Source organism: Brassica napus, chromosome C7, assembly GCF_020379485.1.
Source record: "Brassica napus cultivar Da-Ae chromosome C7, Da-Ae, whole genome shotgun sequence".
Lineage (NCBI taxonomy): Eukaryota > Viridiplantae > Streptophyta > Magnoliopsida > Brassicales > Brassicaceae > Brassica > Brassica napus.
In genome coordinates, this window is record NC_063450.1 from 29375550 (window position 1) to 29391879 (window position 16330).

The 16330-nt window shown below is 37.3% G+C and overlaps 3 protein-coding genes across 3 annotated transcripts; all 3 read right to left on the reverse strand.

The window, feature by feature from the left end:
* Window positions 1-6506: 6506 nt before the first annotated feature.
* Window positions 6507-10069, reverse strand: LOC106390360 (wall-associated receptor kinase-like 21). The gene is made up of 3 exons (XM_013830805.3): window positions 9083-10069; window positions 7920-7967; window positions 6507-7801 (listed from the first exon to the last, which is right to left on the reverse strand). The coding sequence occupies exons 1-3, from the start codon at window positions 9786-9788 to the stop codon at window positions 6705-6707; spliced, it is 1851 nt and encodes a 616-aa protein (XP_013686259.1). The 5' UTR covers window positions 9789-10069; the 3' UTR covers window positions 6507-6704.
* Window positions 10070-10387: 318 nt separating this feature from the next.
* On the reverse strand, window positions 10388-11452 carry LOC111207400 (putative nuclease HARBI1). The gene has a single exon (XM_022705396.2). It carries the CDS (start codon window positions 11450-11452, stop codon window positions 10388-10390), a length of 1065 nt encoding a protein of 354 aa, XP_022561117.2.
* Window positions 11453-12473: 1021 nt separating this feature from the next.
* Window positions 12474-13385, reverse strand: LOC106373630 (glutathione S-transferase T3-like). The gene has a single exon (XM_013813778.2). It carries the CDS (start codon window positions 13383-13385, stop codon window positions 12474-12476), a length of 912 nt encoding a protein of 303 aa, XP_013669232.2.
* Window positions 13386-16330: the final 2945 nt, after the last annotated feature.

Genomic DNA, 16330 nt, shown 5'->3' on the forward strand with positions numbered 1-16330 from the left:
GGCCCGGTCGCATGCATCGCTACACCTCGTGCTTGGCCGATCCACCTCGTGCTTCTATGTGTCACTCTGCATGCTGTGATCATTTTTACTGCAACACCTCATGCTTCTCTTGCCACATACCATGCCAGGCAGTTGCCACCACGTCCTGATCTCATAGATCGAGCCACCTCGAGCTTCTCGGTCCATTCGTCCAATTTTGGCATTTTCGGTGAATTTTTCGTCCCGCGATCAATCCCAATATTTTTCGACGCCCGTTCTGATGATCTGATTATTTTTAATAAACTCCAAATGAATCCTGACTTGATGGAAAATATTTCCCGAGTTTCTGGCTTCTTCGAAAAATTCCATAATACCGAAATTAGGGTTTTTCGCCCAATTTCCGATCTTCCTGTTGTGCTTCCAAAAGTGTCATGCTTCAAATGTCCTTTGAATAAATCTACCATATTGTCTAACCATTGTCTAGTGACATACTTGACTCATGTTTCAGACAAGAACAATATGATCATCCGCGATTCGACCACCCAAAAAATACTCTAACATTTTTTTTTTTTTAATGGGTTTCTACAGACGGCCTTGTGCATTTTACTTTGAAATTTCCGAACTTCTAGGTTAGAAGCTTGGACTATGTTAAAATTTGTAAACAGCTGGTACGAATAATGACAAAATATAGAAAGTATTAATGTACACTCTCTCAACTCTTTAACAATAACTATAATAAACAAACTGTAACGTGCAGTCAAAGGACACCAGTTGTCAATCACCTGGTTCGAATATCGCTTTTCTCAGGTGATGAGTGGCAAGTGGGTTTGTGCCACGTTTCATTTTGCTGAAACCCACTGCTCTCGTCCGCATGACTGGTCAAAGATAGTTCTCTGTTATTTTCGAAAATAATCCAATACAAGAACTTTCTCTTTATTGTTTGTATACGACCTGGTCTCACCTTTAGATTCTAGTCATTCTACAAGATCAAGAAAAAGAAACAAAACAATCTAACTTGAGCATAAATTAAATATTACCTACTTAATTTAGTTTTGTGTTTCTGTCTTAGAAAATATATAGAATGAACATGTATAATATATGTTGTGTGTGTTACTGATCTCAATACCATCTCATCGCCGGGGTTAGACTCTAAACTTCTAAATGATGGATATTAATACCTTGGATACCTCCCTTGGTACCATTCATTGTCATCCCAAGGAATTTACCGCCTCATATGGGCTATTGCCTATTGGACACAAACACAAGCCTCACGTTCCTTCATTACAATCTTCAACGCGTCTTGAAAGAAACGTTATATTCCATAGTAAACCTTCTTTGCTGACTTTGCATCTAAATATCCAGAAGATAATCTAAACATTATTAATATATAACAGCATAACATATATAAATATATTGTTGCATGGATGCTTAAAATTAGAAATATACTCATCTATATATATGCCAAAGATATTATAATTTTCTTGGTCCTGAGGATGCCAAACTTTTATTTGATGTTATATATTACGTTTGAAATGTCAATATATGTGTGTTGAAACCCTATACAACGACAATATATCCACTTTGTAGACGAATTTTAAAGTTGGCTCTATAGATTAATTCATGATAATGTATTTCATGTTTATATAATGCATGCTTATGTAATTTACTGATTCATGCATCGAAAGCTGTTCACAGGGTACTACGGAAGCGTACGTGCGGGGTTACGTTGTATTATTTTTAATTTTACAAAGCAACGAATAATCAGATATATTTTTGTTATCCCCGTAGTTTTTTTTAATATTTAGTCTGTTTAATTTATAAACGACCTATATAGAAATTAGTTTGAACTCAAAACCTCGATAAGTAATATTAAAATGAAAGTCTTCAAGATGATCGGCTTCGATTAGGCTGACAAATGGAAGCAATGAGCTGTCTGAGTATTAATTGGAGTATGTGCTCGCGTATCTTGCAGTGATCAAATACGATTTCTACCCTAATTAAAATATTACTACTACACTAATAAAGTTCTTACGTTTGCGTCTATGAGACTTTTAGAGTCTGACTAGTTAAAACGTACCGGTTGCTGGAATTTACAGATGCAGGTGATTGCGGTTTCTAGCGGATTTAAGAGATTTGTACAATTGGTTTTCGGTTAGAAATTGGTGCGTTTGCGGGATACTTATGACTGGTTAACTACCAAACGCAACAACGGTTAAATAATAAAGTAACAATATTTACATTTTATATAATTATAAAAATATCAAAAATCATAATTTTATAATAAATATAAAAATTATATTTAGAAAGTTATAGTTTTAAACAAATTTAAGATTCAATAAATAAAATATACACGAAATTTCAGAGAAGAGAGAGAAGAGAGAAAAGAAAAGTAGATCCATCTTCGGGTCCGGGGATCAGTCGGCGCGTGAGCGTGCGTGCCGTCACCGGAGCCCCTAAAGCCACCTTTAAAAGTCTTCGATCTTCGCTTTGTTGTTGTCCCCTCCCTCCTCCGCCTTGCCTGAGCTCTGGAAGAAGGTCGTCCATGGCGGTTCTGGTTCTGGTGTAAAGACGCGGGCGCGGTGAAGCGCTATCTGCGGCTTTTTGGTTTTGTCTCCGGGAGGCGGAGGCTCCGTCAGCTCCGTCGACGCCGGTTCAGGTCCCCGCGAGGTGGTGGCTACGTTTAGCTCCGCCGTCGTCGGTCTAGATTACGGGGGGTGAAGGTGCTCCATGCCTTGCCTCGCCATCGGTTAGTTCCCTTGTTTAATCTTTTAGGGTTTAGTCGGTTTCTTTCCTTTTAGTGTTGTCGAGGTTGGTGGGTTTGGATTGGTGGTGACGACGTCGGAGGACGATCGAAGCTCGACCAAGTTAACGGTGACAGTTCCCGCAAAGTCTTCCTCTCGGTGATTGCGACGAATGGTGACAGATGAGATCTCGATTCGTCGATTGATACTCTCCGAATTTGGGCTCACTTCTGTCGAAGACGGTTGGCGGTGGTGATGGTGTGGAGTCAGTGAGCTCCGGTGGATCCGGGTGAACCGACGGTTGGTTCCCGGTGTTGATTCGAAGCGAGGGCGACGTCGATGCCGCAGCGTATGTCCGCGCGGCGGCGAAGCCTCGTGGGCGCTAGGGTTTCTAGTTGGTGGGCTTAAGGCCCTGAAGTTTAATGTTTTTTTGGCCCATGTTTTATGGGCTTTTGTATGTCTTTAATGAGGGTTTTTAGACCCATTAATCCAAATCCTATTGACGAAAAAAAAAAAGTTATAGTTTTAAATTTTTAAAAATTATAGGAAAAAAAAGTTATTTTAAAATTTTATAATATTAATTAAAGTATAATAGATATATTTTAGTATTTTTATAATTTCTATTTAAAAATTTTATTGAATATTTTTAGTTTTGTATTTATATTGTTTTAAGAAAAATATTTATCCTCCCGCAACCGCAAACGCTAGCTGGAACCAGCTTTTGAATTTATGCGGTTTAGAGCGGTTTGGAACGCTTTGGAGCGGTTGTTGGCAACCAACCGCAAAGGCTGCGTTTGCGGGTGGTATCGGGAAAACCAGTCATACCCTTAGTAAGTGTTGTTTGCGTCTACGAGACCTTTAGTAAGTGTTGGAACTATTTTTTGAATATTATGAATAATGTATTCATATGTCAAAAATGAAATTTTATTTGAATAAGAAACGGAGGTGAATAAGAAACGGAGGTTTAATTTGTGTGATTTGAGAAACTTGTACAAAGTAGCAAATACACTCATTGGATATTTGAACTTGGATTTGGGTTTTGATTTGTTAGTTGGACTTCATATTCATTAACTTAAATCAAATATATGTTGATCTTTTATATTGATAAAGTATATAAAAAAATTCATTTTAAAATATATTATTTTGTTTGAATTGGTCAAAACAATAATAATTTTATTTTTGGTCAAAAAGTGAATAAATTCACATACTAATTGACAAGAATTAAAGCCTCCATTAGTGCAACATGGAGGTTTCATTTTTGCGTTGAAAAATAAAATTTGTGCTTTTCATTATTTTCTATAAAAGAGTTTGTAATCATTATAGAAAAAACAGACTTTCCACAACAACAAATCACTTTCTCCTGTTTTGAATAGTTATGTTAGTATTTTTTTTATTTTGAGTCTGAGAGTACAACACGAAATTAGGTTCGATAGATTCCGTTTTTTGGGTGACGGTAAACAGAAACAATGATGCAGTTGTATCATAGGAATATGAGCGTTATGAAACGGTTACAACCCCACACTACGGGGCGTTTAAAAATTTAAAGAAAGATATTAACCATCTCGACTTTGTAATTATTTTTTATTATTATATTTTGGTATTGTAATTTTAATTTATGTTATTATTATTTTTTACAAATATAATAGTAAAATAAGATCCATACAGTAAGTTCGTTGTAAACTCTCAAGGCCCAATTAAGAGAAATTTCGTAGAATTGTAAGAAGTTTAAAACAGATCAGTATTTCACGAGGCCGGGAATGGCTTTTGTGGCAATTAAAAGGTTTTGGTGACTTTCGTTTGTCTGACGGTATATTGAGCGATTTTCATTGAAACTAGCTCACCTGAGAAAATCTCCACAACTGGGAATGGTATTCTTAATGTATCATTGAATAGTTCCATGTTCATCAATTTGTAGGTTCATAGAAGATTATTGTGTTGTTTACTTATCATTGCTCTTTTATATATGTACATTAATCCTTTTCAAATCAATATGTTTCACTAAAATAAACAGAAAACAGTAGGTAAACAAGAGTATATATGTATTAATAAAACGACGGCATAAGTAAATATTTAATTTAATTTTATCCAAAATTGCATAGGTATTTTGGGTTGAGAAATTCTTGGGTTCACCCCCTAGCCTCTAGATTCACCAACCAATAGTATTTGAGTATTTGATATTTGATATCTTTTAAAAAAAGAAACAAAATTGAATTTCCAAATAAAATTATATTTTTAAAATAAAACAATAAAAATACATAAAAATAGTTATAAAAAATAAATAAATAAATATTGTTAAACCGTTAGCAAAATACTAAATCATATACCCTAAATCCTAAGCTCCAAACCCTAAATTATAAACCTTAAATCTTGGATAAACCGTAAACTATTGGAAAATTTTAAACCCTAAATCATACATTAAAAACTACATCTTAATAACACTAAACCCTAAGCCCTAATCACTAAACCCTAAACCCTAAACCCTTGGATAAACCCTGAACCCTTGGATACTTCATAAACTCTAAATAAAAAATATTTAAAATTAAACCCTAAAGTTTATGATTTATCCAAGGGTTCAGAGTTTACCCAAGGATTTAGGGTTTAGTGATTAGGATTTAGGGTTTAGTGTTATTAAAATTTAGTTTTTAATGTATGATTTAGGGTTTAAGATTTTCCAACGGTTTAGAGTTTATCCAAAGTTTAAGGTTTAACGTTTAGGGTTTAGGGTTTAGGGTTTAGGGTTTAGTATTTTGCTGAAGACTTAACAATATTAATTAGTTTATTTTTTGTAACTATTTTTATGTATTTTTATTATTATTTTTAAAAAATATAATCTAATTTGAATATTCAATTTTATTTCTTTTTTTTTTAAGATATCAAATATCAAATACTCAAACACTATTGGTTGATGGAGTGTTGATGAACCTAGAGGTTCACCCCCTAGGGTGAACCTAAAAATTTCTCTTTTGGGTTTATATTTACACTTTGAGATATAGTTTCACATTGTAGTCGTATAATAGGACTTATTATTGGGTTCACCTCCTAGGATACTAATAGGATTGTTTCATTTCATATTCGGCATCTTTTAAAAAAGGAAACAAAATATTGTCAAATTATATTATCTTTTTAAAATTAAAAGGTAAAAAGAAATAAGTAAAAAATAGTAGTAATTACAAAAAAAAAATATTTTTAACATCTTCAGCAAAACATTAAACCTTAAATCTTAAACCCTAAATCCTAAACCCTAAACCCTTGGGTAAACCCTAAACCCTAGGATAAATCTTAAACTCTAGGATAAATCTTAAACTCTAAATTAAAATCACTAAACATTAAAACACTCAAGGTTTAGGGTTTAGAATTTAGGGTTTAGAGTTTTAGGGTTTAGTGTTTTTATTTAGAGTTTAGGATTTATCCAAAGGTTTAGGGTTTACCTAAGGGTTTAAAGTTTACCCAAAGGTTTAGGGTTTACCTAAGGGTTTAGGTTTACCCAATGGCTTAGGGTTTATGATTTATGGTTTAGGGATTAGGGTTTTGGGTTTAGTGTTTTGCTGACTACGTTAAAAAAAAATTTTTTAATTTTTTTTTCTGTAACTGTTATTTTTTTTTATTTTTTTATTTTAAAAACATAATATAACTTGATAATATTTTGTTTTCTTTTTTTAAAAGATATCAAATTTGAAATAAAAAAATTGTATTGGACGGTGAACCCTAGGGGTTGAACCTAGAATAACTCATCATATAATAGGAAAAAGCGGCAATGCTTGCTAAGAATGTTTGTGGCGCTTAATATGAGTTTTCGAAAAAGCTTTCAGATTACAATTGGCTTAAAACAGAATCCCCGAAAATGTATAGATTTAACACTTTCGTAAACAGAGGGAACTACATATTTTGTATAGATTTTATGAAATGAATATACAAAGCCTAGTGGATACACAAGGAAGTTCCTTTAAGGAACCAACAAAAGAAAAATCAAACTCTCGGATATGATTATTTGCTGTTTAGTCTCTTTATATCGATGTCGGATCGTTTTTTGGAGTTCCTCGTCTCTTTGCCAAAGTACATAAGCTTAATCCGTTGGATGTCTTCAGCAACTTCTATCATTGTAGGCCTCATGTTTCTGTGAAAGGACAAGCAGCGAAATGCCAGTTCGGCCAAGTTCTGGACAGAGGCAAACATTTTTGGATCGTTCTCTGTTTGTAAGGAGGGATCAATGATATCTACCACACGCCCTCTTCCGATCCTGTCAATGGCAAGAGCGGCTAGGTTCACTTCAGTGAAGGGACGAGTAAAGTCTATGACTTTAAACCCTGAGATGATCTCAATAAGAACAACTCCAAAGCTGTAGACATCGCTCTTGTCCGAGAGCTGAAAATCTTGGTGGTACTGAGGGTCTAAATATCCCGGAGTGCCTTGTGGAGCCGTGGAGATATGAGACACGTCGAAGTCGGTGGACATGCCGAGCCTAGAGAGTCCAAAATCAGAGACCTTGGAGTTAAACTCGTAGTCGAGGAGTATGTTGCTGGATTTGATGTCTCGGTGGTAGATAGGAGGGTTCACTGAAGAGTGGAGATGTGCGATTGCGTTTGCGGTTTGAGAAGCGATGGAGAGACGTAGCGGCCAAGAAAGCGGTGCGTGGCCTCTCTCGTGTTGTAAATGCTGAGAAAGCGTTCCGTTTGGCATGAACTCGTACACTAGAATCGGTTCCCCTTGGGCGACACAACAGCCTAAGAGACGAACGAGGTTAGGATGGCTAACAGAGGAAAGAAGCTTGATCTCGTTCACGACTTGGTCGATGCTTGGTGTGTCTTTGCGTCTGAGACGTTTAATAGCGACCCATGAGCTGTTTGAGAATTCGCCGGCGTAGACTGTTCCGTATGCTCCGGTTCCGAGCTTGTTTTTGTCGGAAAAATTGTCGGTGGCTTTCTCGAGTTCTTTGTAGGTGTAGAAGGGAACACTGGAGTTCCCGGCCAGCTCACAAAACAAGCGATTCGCGAGGGATGTTCTTGAGGAAGACGCAGAACGCTTGTGGCGGTAGACAAAAGCAAATATCAATATGGCAATTAGTGAAGCTCCAAGTAAAATAGCTGTGGTATTACAAAACATAAACATTCAAGTTATTAATCAACGCCACTATAGTCTAAGAGCTAGCTATATATAGAAGTTTTTTTTTTTTGAACGAGCTATATATAGAAGTTAACTTACCAATTCCAAAAACAATGACTTTGAGTAGTAGTCCTTTGCGTTTACCAACTGAAAACCAAATAAGTGACACTATTTAGCAACAGAATAATACACATATTACAATATAAATTCCATAAATAAATAATCAATAAATTATTAAAAAATTTAATCTCAAACTGAACTAATGTAAAATATGAAAAAAATTAATAAAATAATAAAAATTTGAAAACTCTTGGATAAATACATGTTTCCGCTACAAGCGTTCAAATGAAAGTCGAATGAAATCCTTATCACAAGGTGATATTATTAGCCCGCTGGTTTGGTTGCAAGTTGCAACAATATTTGTATCATCTTTTACTATTTAATGAAATTCAGTTGACAAAAAAAAAAGAGAAAAAAACAAAAATAGCACTAAATCAAGTTTTTGTTCTCAAACTAGCATTCAAGGTCAAAAGTCACAAAAATATCACTTAATGTTTTATCAAAAATCACAAACTTAGGGTTTAGAGTTAAAGGGTGGGGTTTAGGATTTAGGGTTTAGGGTTTAGGGTTTAGGGTTTAGGGTTTAGGGTTTAGGATTTAGGGTTTAGGGTTTAGGGTTTAGAGTTGAGAAATGAGGTTTTGGGGATAAGATTTCAAATTTTGAAAAATAAAAAAATTAAAATTTTCGAAAGATAAACTTAGAAATGTGCTATTTTGGTCATTTTAGTTTTTGAATGCTATTTTTGTGATATAAACTTAGAAATGTGCTATTTTGGAGATTTGTCCAAAAAAAAACGTCTTCCCAACCAAAATCATATACTGATAGTTATTATTATATATAGCTAATACAAGATTAAAAAACTAATACAAGGTTTATATAAGCATTTAGAAAATTGTATTATTTGATTTTTGTTTTAAATAAAACTCATCTATAATTTTTCTTTGCATTTTTCATTTTAACATTTTGGTGTTTTTTTAAAAACTGAATTTTATTCTTTTAAAATTTAAAATAATATTTTGTTAAAACAAAATCTAAAAGAATATTTTTTTTGTTAAATTTATATTTTTTGTAAATTTATCATTATACCAACATTATTAATGTGGCAAAGCTAAAGTCAGTTTGAAGTTATGTGTCGCTATCTGATTAGCTTTCCTTATGTCGGTCAAAAAATTTGGTAACGAAGTAAAATAATGGCACGGACCTGGTCGGCAACCACCGTGCACGATGAAGGCGTTGCCGTAAAATCCATCGTCACAGGTGCAACGATGACCAAAACCACCGCCGCCGAGATTGACTGTCGTACAACTTGCGTTCGCGGAGCAAGTGGTGCTACTACAGCCTTCCTTAAGCCACCAATCGAGCCTGAGTTGACCCAACAAGTTAACCGAACCTTGCGATTTGGACTGAAGCGTAATCGAAGACAACCAATACTTACAACCGCTCCGGTTAACGACGTCGACGACACTCATCACATCGGCCTTTATCTCCGTAGCTGCGTCGAGACATCTCACCTGAGAAATACAACTACTGAGATTTAACCGGTCTTGGACGAAACTTCGACCGATTGAACAATCAGACGACGACTCGTTGCACCCCTGGACGAGGATTGTGTTTTGTGATATCGACGGAGCGAAATTGTGGCGGAAGAGCTGCTCGATTTTGCGGATGTCGCGCTTGCACAGCGGCGGGATCTTCACGTATATGTTTGCGTTCGTCACTTCCGCTACAGCGAATTCTCCGATCGCAGCTTCGTCGGTTTTCTCGGAGCAATTGAACCGGATCGGATAACCGTCGGTGAAACCGAACGGATAAGGGAGATAACCGGTTTGGCAGTTAACGGAGCCGGTGGTTTGAGCAGCGACGGTTAGAGTGAAGAAGAGGAAGATGAGATACGGAGTGTGGTCCATTGATAACAAAAATGGATCGAATGATTGTCAATGGGAGAGCCTGTACGTTAAGCTGCTCCATGGGAATGATTTGTTTGACCGTTTCGTTCTCGGCTACTAGGTTGAGTTGACATTTACGGTTCCGCTGAGTGGATAAGGGGCATTCTCGTCAGCATAGCCGTTAAATCAAAACGAAACCGTGATCAGTTTTCTACTTTATCATTGTTTCTGGCGGTCTTACGTTTTTCAAAAGTCAACAAACATACGTGGTCCCGGGAAAATGTCCAAGATCATGTTTGAGCAAATTCAAAGGAGCCGTGGTGTTTGAAGTTTAAGTTAGAGCACTTGCAATGGTCATCCCCACATTGGAATCCTTGGCAATTGTTTAATATATTTTTTTTGCTTTTTTTGTTTGAACAGTGAAGGATTCGAGTCCAAAAAGTTCGTCCAATGGTGATTCCGAAGACGGAGTCTTTAACAATAAAATATTATTTTTTTTGTTAAAAAAAAATTGAAATTGAAAATTTATTAATTGCATAATTAGAATAAAAAGTACAAGAATTCAATTTAAAGATACAAGGATTAAAAGATACAAGGTTTAAATATAAAGATACTAATTATTAATCTTCATCGCCAAATTTATTCCAAATGTTTTCGATCAAATCATTCTTCAATCGTTCATGAGTTTGCCTATCACGAAGATCATTTCGGTTGGGAAATATATTATTGAGAATTGTCGGGATTTCGTTTAGTGTAGGGTTTGCGTTTAAGACCTCCGAAATTCTGGAAGATTCTCCTTCTTCAAATTCGGAAATATCGTACCGCATTGAATAACCATCTCGTTCATCTTCAACTACCATATTGTGTAGTATGATACATGCTCTCATTATCTTCCTTATCTTCTCTTTGGCCATTGTACGAACCGGGTTTTTCACAATCGCAAACCGAGCTTGCAATACTCCAAAAGCCCGCTCGACATCTTTTCGGACTGATTTTTGAACTTGAGCAAATAACTGTTGTTTAGGACTTTGAGGGAGTGTGATAGTTTGGATAAATGTTGACCATTTTGGATATATACCATCTGTGAGGTAATATGCCAACTTATACATGTGGTTGTTGACCATGTACCTCACCCTGGGAGCTCGACCTTCTAAAAGGTCATCAAACAGAGGAGATCGATCGAAGACATTAAGATCATTTAAGGTACCTGGAAGACCAAAAAATGCGTGCCAAATCCAAAGATCTTGTGAAGCTACGGCCTCTAGGACAATAGTCGGTTTTCCGTGGGCACAGGCGTACTGTCCTTTCCAAGCGGTTGGACAATTTTTCCACTCCCAGTGCATACAGTCAATGCTCCCGACCATCCCAGGAAACCCTCGTTTCTCTCCCATATCGAGTAGTCGTTGAAGATCCTCTGTTGTGGGTCGTCGCAGATACTCATCTCCGAATAACTGTATTATCCCATCAGTGAAATGATGTAAACAAGAAAGTGCAGTGCTCTCACCAAGTTGGAGATATTCGTCAACCGTGTCAGCCGAATTTCCATAAGCAAGTAGACGAATTGCTGCCGTACATTTTTGTAGTGCAGTAAGACCCCACCTCCCCGTTGCATCTTTTCTTTGCTGAAAGAATGGAAAGAATTGTTCAAGGCCATCGACAATACGCATGAATAATCCCTTATTCATGCGGAATCGGCGTCTGAAAGTTTGTATCGAATATATCGAATGGTCGTCGTTGAAGTAGTCATTGCTTAGCTGGTGTTATCCTCCTTCGCGGTGTCGTTCAGTATAACTACGGGTCCTTTGCGGTATGGGTTCGGCCTCCACTATATCGTCGTAAATTTCGTCAATGAAATCTTCGATAATATCATCCAATCTCTCCTCGATTTCATCATTTTCATCAGATGAAGATGACGACATTGCTTATCCTGCTGGATAAATAATAATTTGCTTAGAAGGTTTCTTATATTTTTTTTTCTTATAAGTTAAAAATATTTAGATTTCTTCTACTTTTAAATCTTTTCTATTTTTTTTTCCTTCTACTTTTAAATATTTAGATTTGTTCTACTTATAAATCTCTTCTATTTTTTTTCCTTATAAGTTAAAAATATAATAATTTCTTCTAAGTTTGAAAAATCTCTTCTATTTAGTGAATCTGATATATTTTTTTTTATCTATTCAATTGGAGTTTGTTATAACTTTTAAAAAACTAGCGTTTACTAGCAACTTTTAAAACTAAACTTTACTAAATGGTTATGATGAAACAAAAACAAAATGAGCAAGCGAAACCTGATTATGGTTATGGTACAGAGAAGCAAGTTCATGAGATGGATACAAAGGATTGAGAGAAGCAAGTTACAGACAAATATTACAATGGTTTTCGTTCCAAAATATTACAAAGGTTTTGATGATAAGGTTTTTGATGTTGAGGAGAAAGAGATACATATCCGAGTACTTATACTACAAGAAGGGAAAACCCGTGACTTATGAGCAGGAGCTACGTGCCAAAATGCTCTCAGTACTCTAAATCCACCCGTGACAACTCCGCATTAGCTAAGGAACAAAAGAACTCCTATCCTCCCGTGACTACCTGCAACAACACGTTTAAAAAATGGTTAGTTTAGCTGTAACAACTAAGCAAGTACACACATCACACAACAAGTACTAACTTTTCCTGCAAGTGACCTCAAACAACACACAGTACACATCATAACATTTCAGACATAAGCTTCATTTTTAGTGTTGTTTCGATCTCAGACAATGGCTCTTTCTTGGCCAGCAAGCGATCAAGGAGTTTATTTCTAGACAGTTTTTCCTTAAGTTCCAAAACGCCTTGTAGCTTAGACAACTCCTCATCTCGACCACTCTTCTTCTTCTTACTGGCACCTTTCGCAGCCTTTACCCCGACTGGTCTATCCTCATCTTCTCCAACAACATTTTCTTCTGGTCCGTCAAGATCCACCACTGGCCTCCGCTTTTCCTTTCCACCATCCTTAGCCATATAAGTGGAGGCCCATTTCTGCTCATGCCTGAGCTCTCTCCAGCAGTGATCGAGTGTGAACTTGGTATCGTACTTGGTGAAGAATATGTCGTAAGCAACTTTGATCACATCATCATCATTTTGGCCGCTTCTCTGCTCCCTCAGCGCCTGGTTGTAGCAACCAGTGAATCTGGATATTTCATGATTGATCCTAGACCACCTCTGCTTACAAGAAGTAACCTCTCGCGGTACTTGCCCAACGAGCTGAGGGCTGGCGTTGTAGTAGTCTACAATACGCTTCCAGAAAGCAACAGCTCTCTGCTCGTTGCCTACGAGAGGATCCTTACTGGTGTTAAGCCAAGCACCAATAAGGATCCTATCCTCTTTGGGTGAATATTTCCTTCTATCTGCAAAGGTCTTAACAGACTCCTCAGGGACTTGCCTACGAAACTGACCAGGGACTTGCCTACGAGACTGACCAGGGACTTGACTAAGACACTCAGGAGGGATTTGGCTAGGACACTCAGGAGGGATTTCGCTAGGAGAATCATCAGGAGCTTGAGACCCGAGCCAAAAAGGCTCGGGTGATTCAAGATCTACTGGCATTTGACTGTACAGAAGGTGTCTATAACCCGACATGGCTGTAAAAATGCTATGTGTTACTCAAGTAGTTACACAGAGCCTTAAGTAATACATGTTCCAATTTATTATACAATAAAAGTCTATCAAATCTGAGCAGTTAGGAAGATAGGAAGCAAACTAAAAGCAATTTAACCAAACACCATTCAAAATCAGTAGCAAAAATCAGTAGCAAAATTAAATCCTATGTACTATAACAGCTATTTAACCAAACACCATTCAATTAATCTACAGCAATTTAAACGTAAAACATTTAAAACCAATCAAATCACACGGGTTGGGAAGATATAAAGCAAATCAGTAGCATTTATTAATACAATCCTAGTTTTTTATCTACCTACAAAAACCATTCAATTAATCTACAATACTATTTGAATTTTTTTTTTACGGAATATACATTGTCAAGTGATAGAAAAGAAAAGCAGAGTACCTTTACTTTTTTGGCCATTGGACAGGTGATAGAACACTCCCCATTGAAGCCTTTGAAGCTACTCCTGCAAACAAGTAACATTAGGCAGTCAAATGTTTTAATACAAACGCATAAACTGAAAATGAAATCCAGATAAGTCGAGAACTTACCATGTAGAACCAAGATTACCAAACCTATGACCACTAGCAGGCACACCATTAGCTTAACTCGTGTGGTATCCTTTCCTGCGTCGTACACAGTCTTCTCTAGCAGCAGCAGCTTCTGCTCTCTCTCTGCAACTGCTTCCTTAAGCCGTCTTATCTTCGTCTGAAAGTCCCTCATCTCCTCCATGACCGCGTCATCCCACCACTTCCAGATGTGAGTGGCTCTATCAACGACATTGTTGCAGGTGAAATACCTACGGCCTGGATCTTTTTCCGTGTAGGCTGTAGCAACAACCGGCTCACTCCCACAGTAGCAGATCGTCGGGATGCCATCATCCCCCTCAGGTTGAGGTTGGTTCTGAAACGGCTCTCCATTATCGAAGCTACTCTGAGCTTCATCGGCGTACAACAGAGCTTCAGCGTCGAGAAGTGAGGTGATGTCGATGGACGCTGATGATGAGGACGGCTGGCTATAGCTATACCTTCCCATTTTCGTTAACCTGCAAAGAAAGAGACAAGCAAAAAGCAAAGATTAGCATTGACTTTGAAAAACAATAAGAAAGACGAACATATCAACACTAAATAGAGTCGCAACCCTAAATCGAATGGAAAAAATGCACAATTTTCAAATCCCTAAATCGATCGAGACCAAAAAGGGTTTTCAAATCCCTAAATCGATCGAGATCCAAAAGGGTTTTCAAATCCCTAAATCGATCGAGACCCAAAAGGGTCTTCAAATCCCTAAATCGATCGAAAACTAATCGAAACCCGATTTAAACGGAAAATAATCGATTGAAACAAAACAAAATCGATTGAACCGAAAGCAAATCGATTGAAAATAAAAAATCCCCAAATCGCAGATTTTTTTCAAACCCTAATTTTGATACGAAACGATTCCAACTATATTGAATATAAATGGAAACAATCTAGTTCGATTAATATAGAAAAAAACGCTTCTACTTACCTTGAGGATCAGACAGAGTTGAATCGCGAAGGTGGGATCCGACAATCGCCCTAGAGAGTTGAGAGGTTTTTTTTTTCTTTGCTTTCGTCGAAATGAAGAATTTTTTCTCGCCAATACCAAACACAATTGCGCCTCCGTCCAATCTCATTCAGCCACGTCGCCCACGGACCGGGTCCGTCAAGATGCAATTTACGGATCAATCCGTCAAATGGGCTGGGTTTATATTAATTAAAAAATCCAAAAAGTGCAACGGACCGGGCTTACGGATTCGTTGCCATCCCCCGTTGCAAGTGCTCTTAGGAAGTTTGAATTAGTCATTACAGTTTGTTTTAGTTGGTTGCTTCATGTGTTAGTGTTGTCCGAGTATTTAGCACCAAGTGTGTTAGTTGGTTTAGTTGCTACTTTCTAGGATCGCATTTGTTTCCTGTAAGGCTATACATAGCCATTTCCTTATTCAATGAAAAGCTAGCGTATTATTCAGAAACACAAAGCATTTGACATTACAAATTGGTATCACAGCTCTGTTTTCAGATTTGTGAAGCCGAAGCTTCAAAGCAAACGTGAGAAGAGATGAGAGATGACAAGATGAAGCTGCCTTAATTCGATGGACATTGGAACCACTGGAGCGAGGTGATGGAGAACTTCTTCAGAGCAAGAGGGCTGTGGAGCCTTATTGAGAACGGTTTTGAAGAAGCAGCAACCACAACAGTGTTAACAACAGAGCAGAGAAATCAGTTGGACAATGCCAGAACCAATGATCACAAGGTGAAGCACTATCTCTATGAGAGCATCGATAGGGTCACCTTTGAGCAGATCTTGGATAGGAGGACATCCAAGATCATTTGGGATTCAATGAAGACGAAGTATGGAGGAAATGCTAGAGTGAAAAGGTCATTACTCCAGAAGCTAAGAAAGGATTTTGAGGTATTGGGCTGTGGAGCCTTATTGAGAACGGTTTTGAAGAAGCAGCAACCACAACAGTGTTAACAACAGAGCAGAGAAATCAGTTGGACAATGCCAGAACCAATGATCACAAGGTGAAGCACTATCTCTTTGAGAGCATCTATAGGGTCACCTTTGAGTAGATCTTGGATAGGAGGACATCCAAGATCATTTGGGATTCAATGAAGACGAAGTATGGAGGAAATGCTAGAGTGAAAAGGTCATTACTCCAGAAGCTAAGAAAGGATTTTGAGGTATTGGGCTGTGGAGCCTTATTGAGAACGGTTTTGAAGAAGCAGCAACCACAACAGTGTTAACAACAGAGCAGAGAAATCAGTTGGATAACGCCAGAACCAATGATCACAAGGTGAAGCACTATCTCTATCAGAGCATCGATAGGGTCACCTTTGAGCAGATCTTGGATAGGAGAACATCCAAGAACATTTGGGATTCAATGAAGACGAAG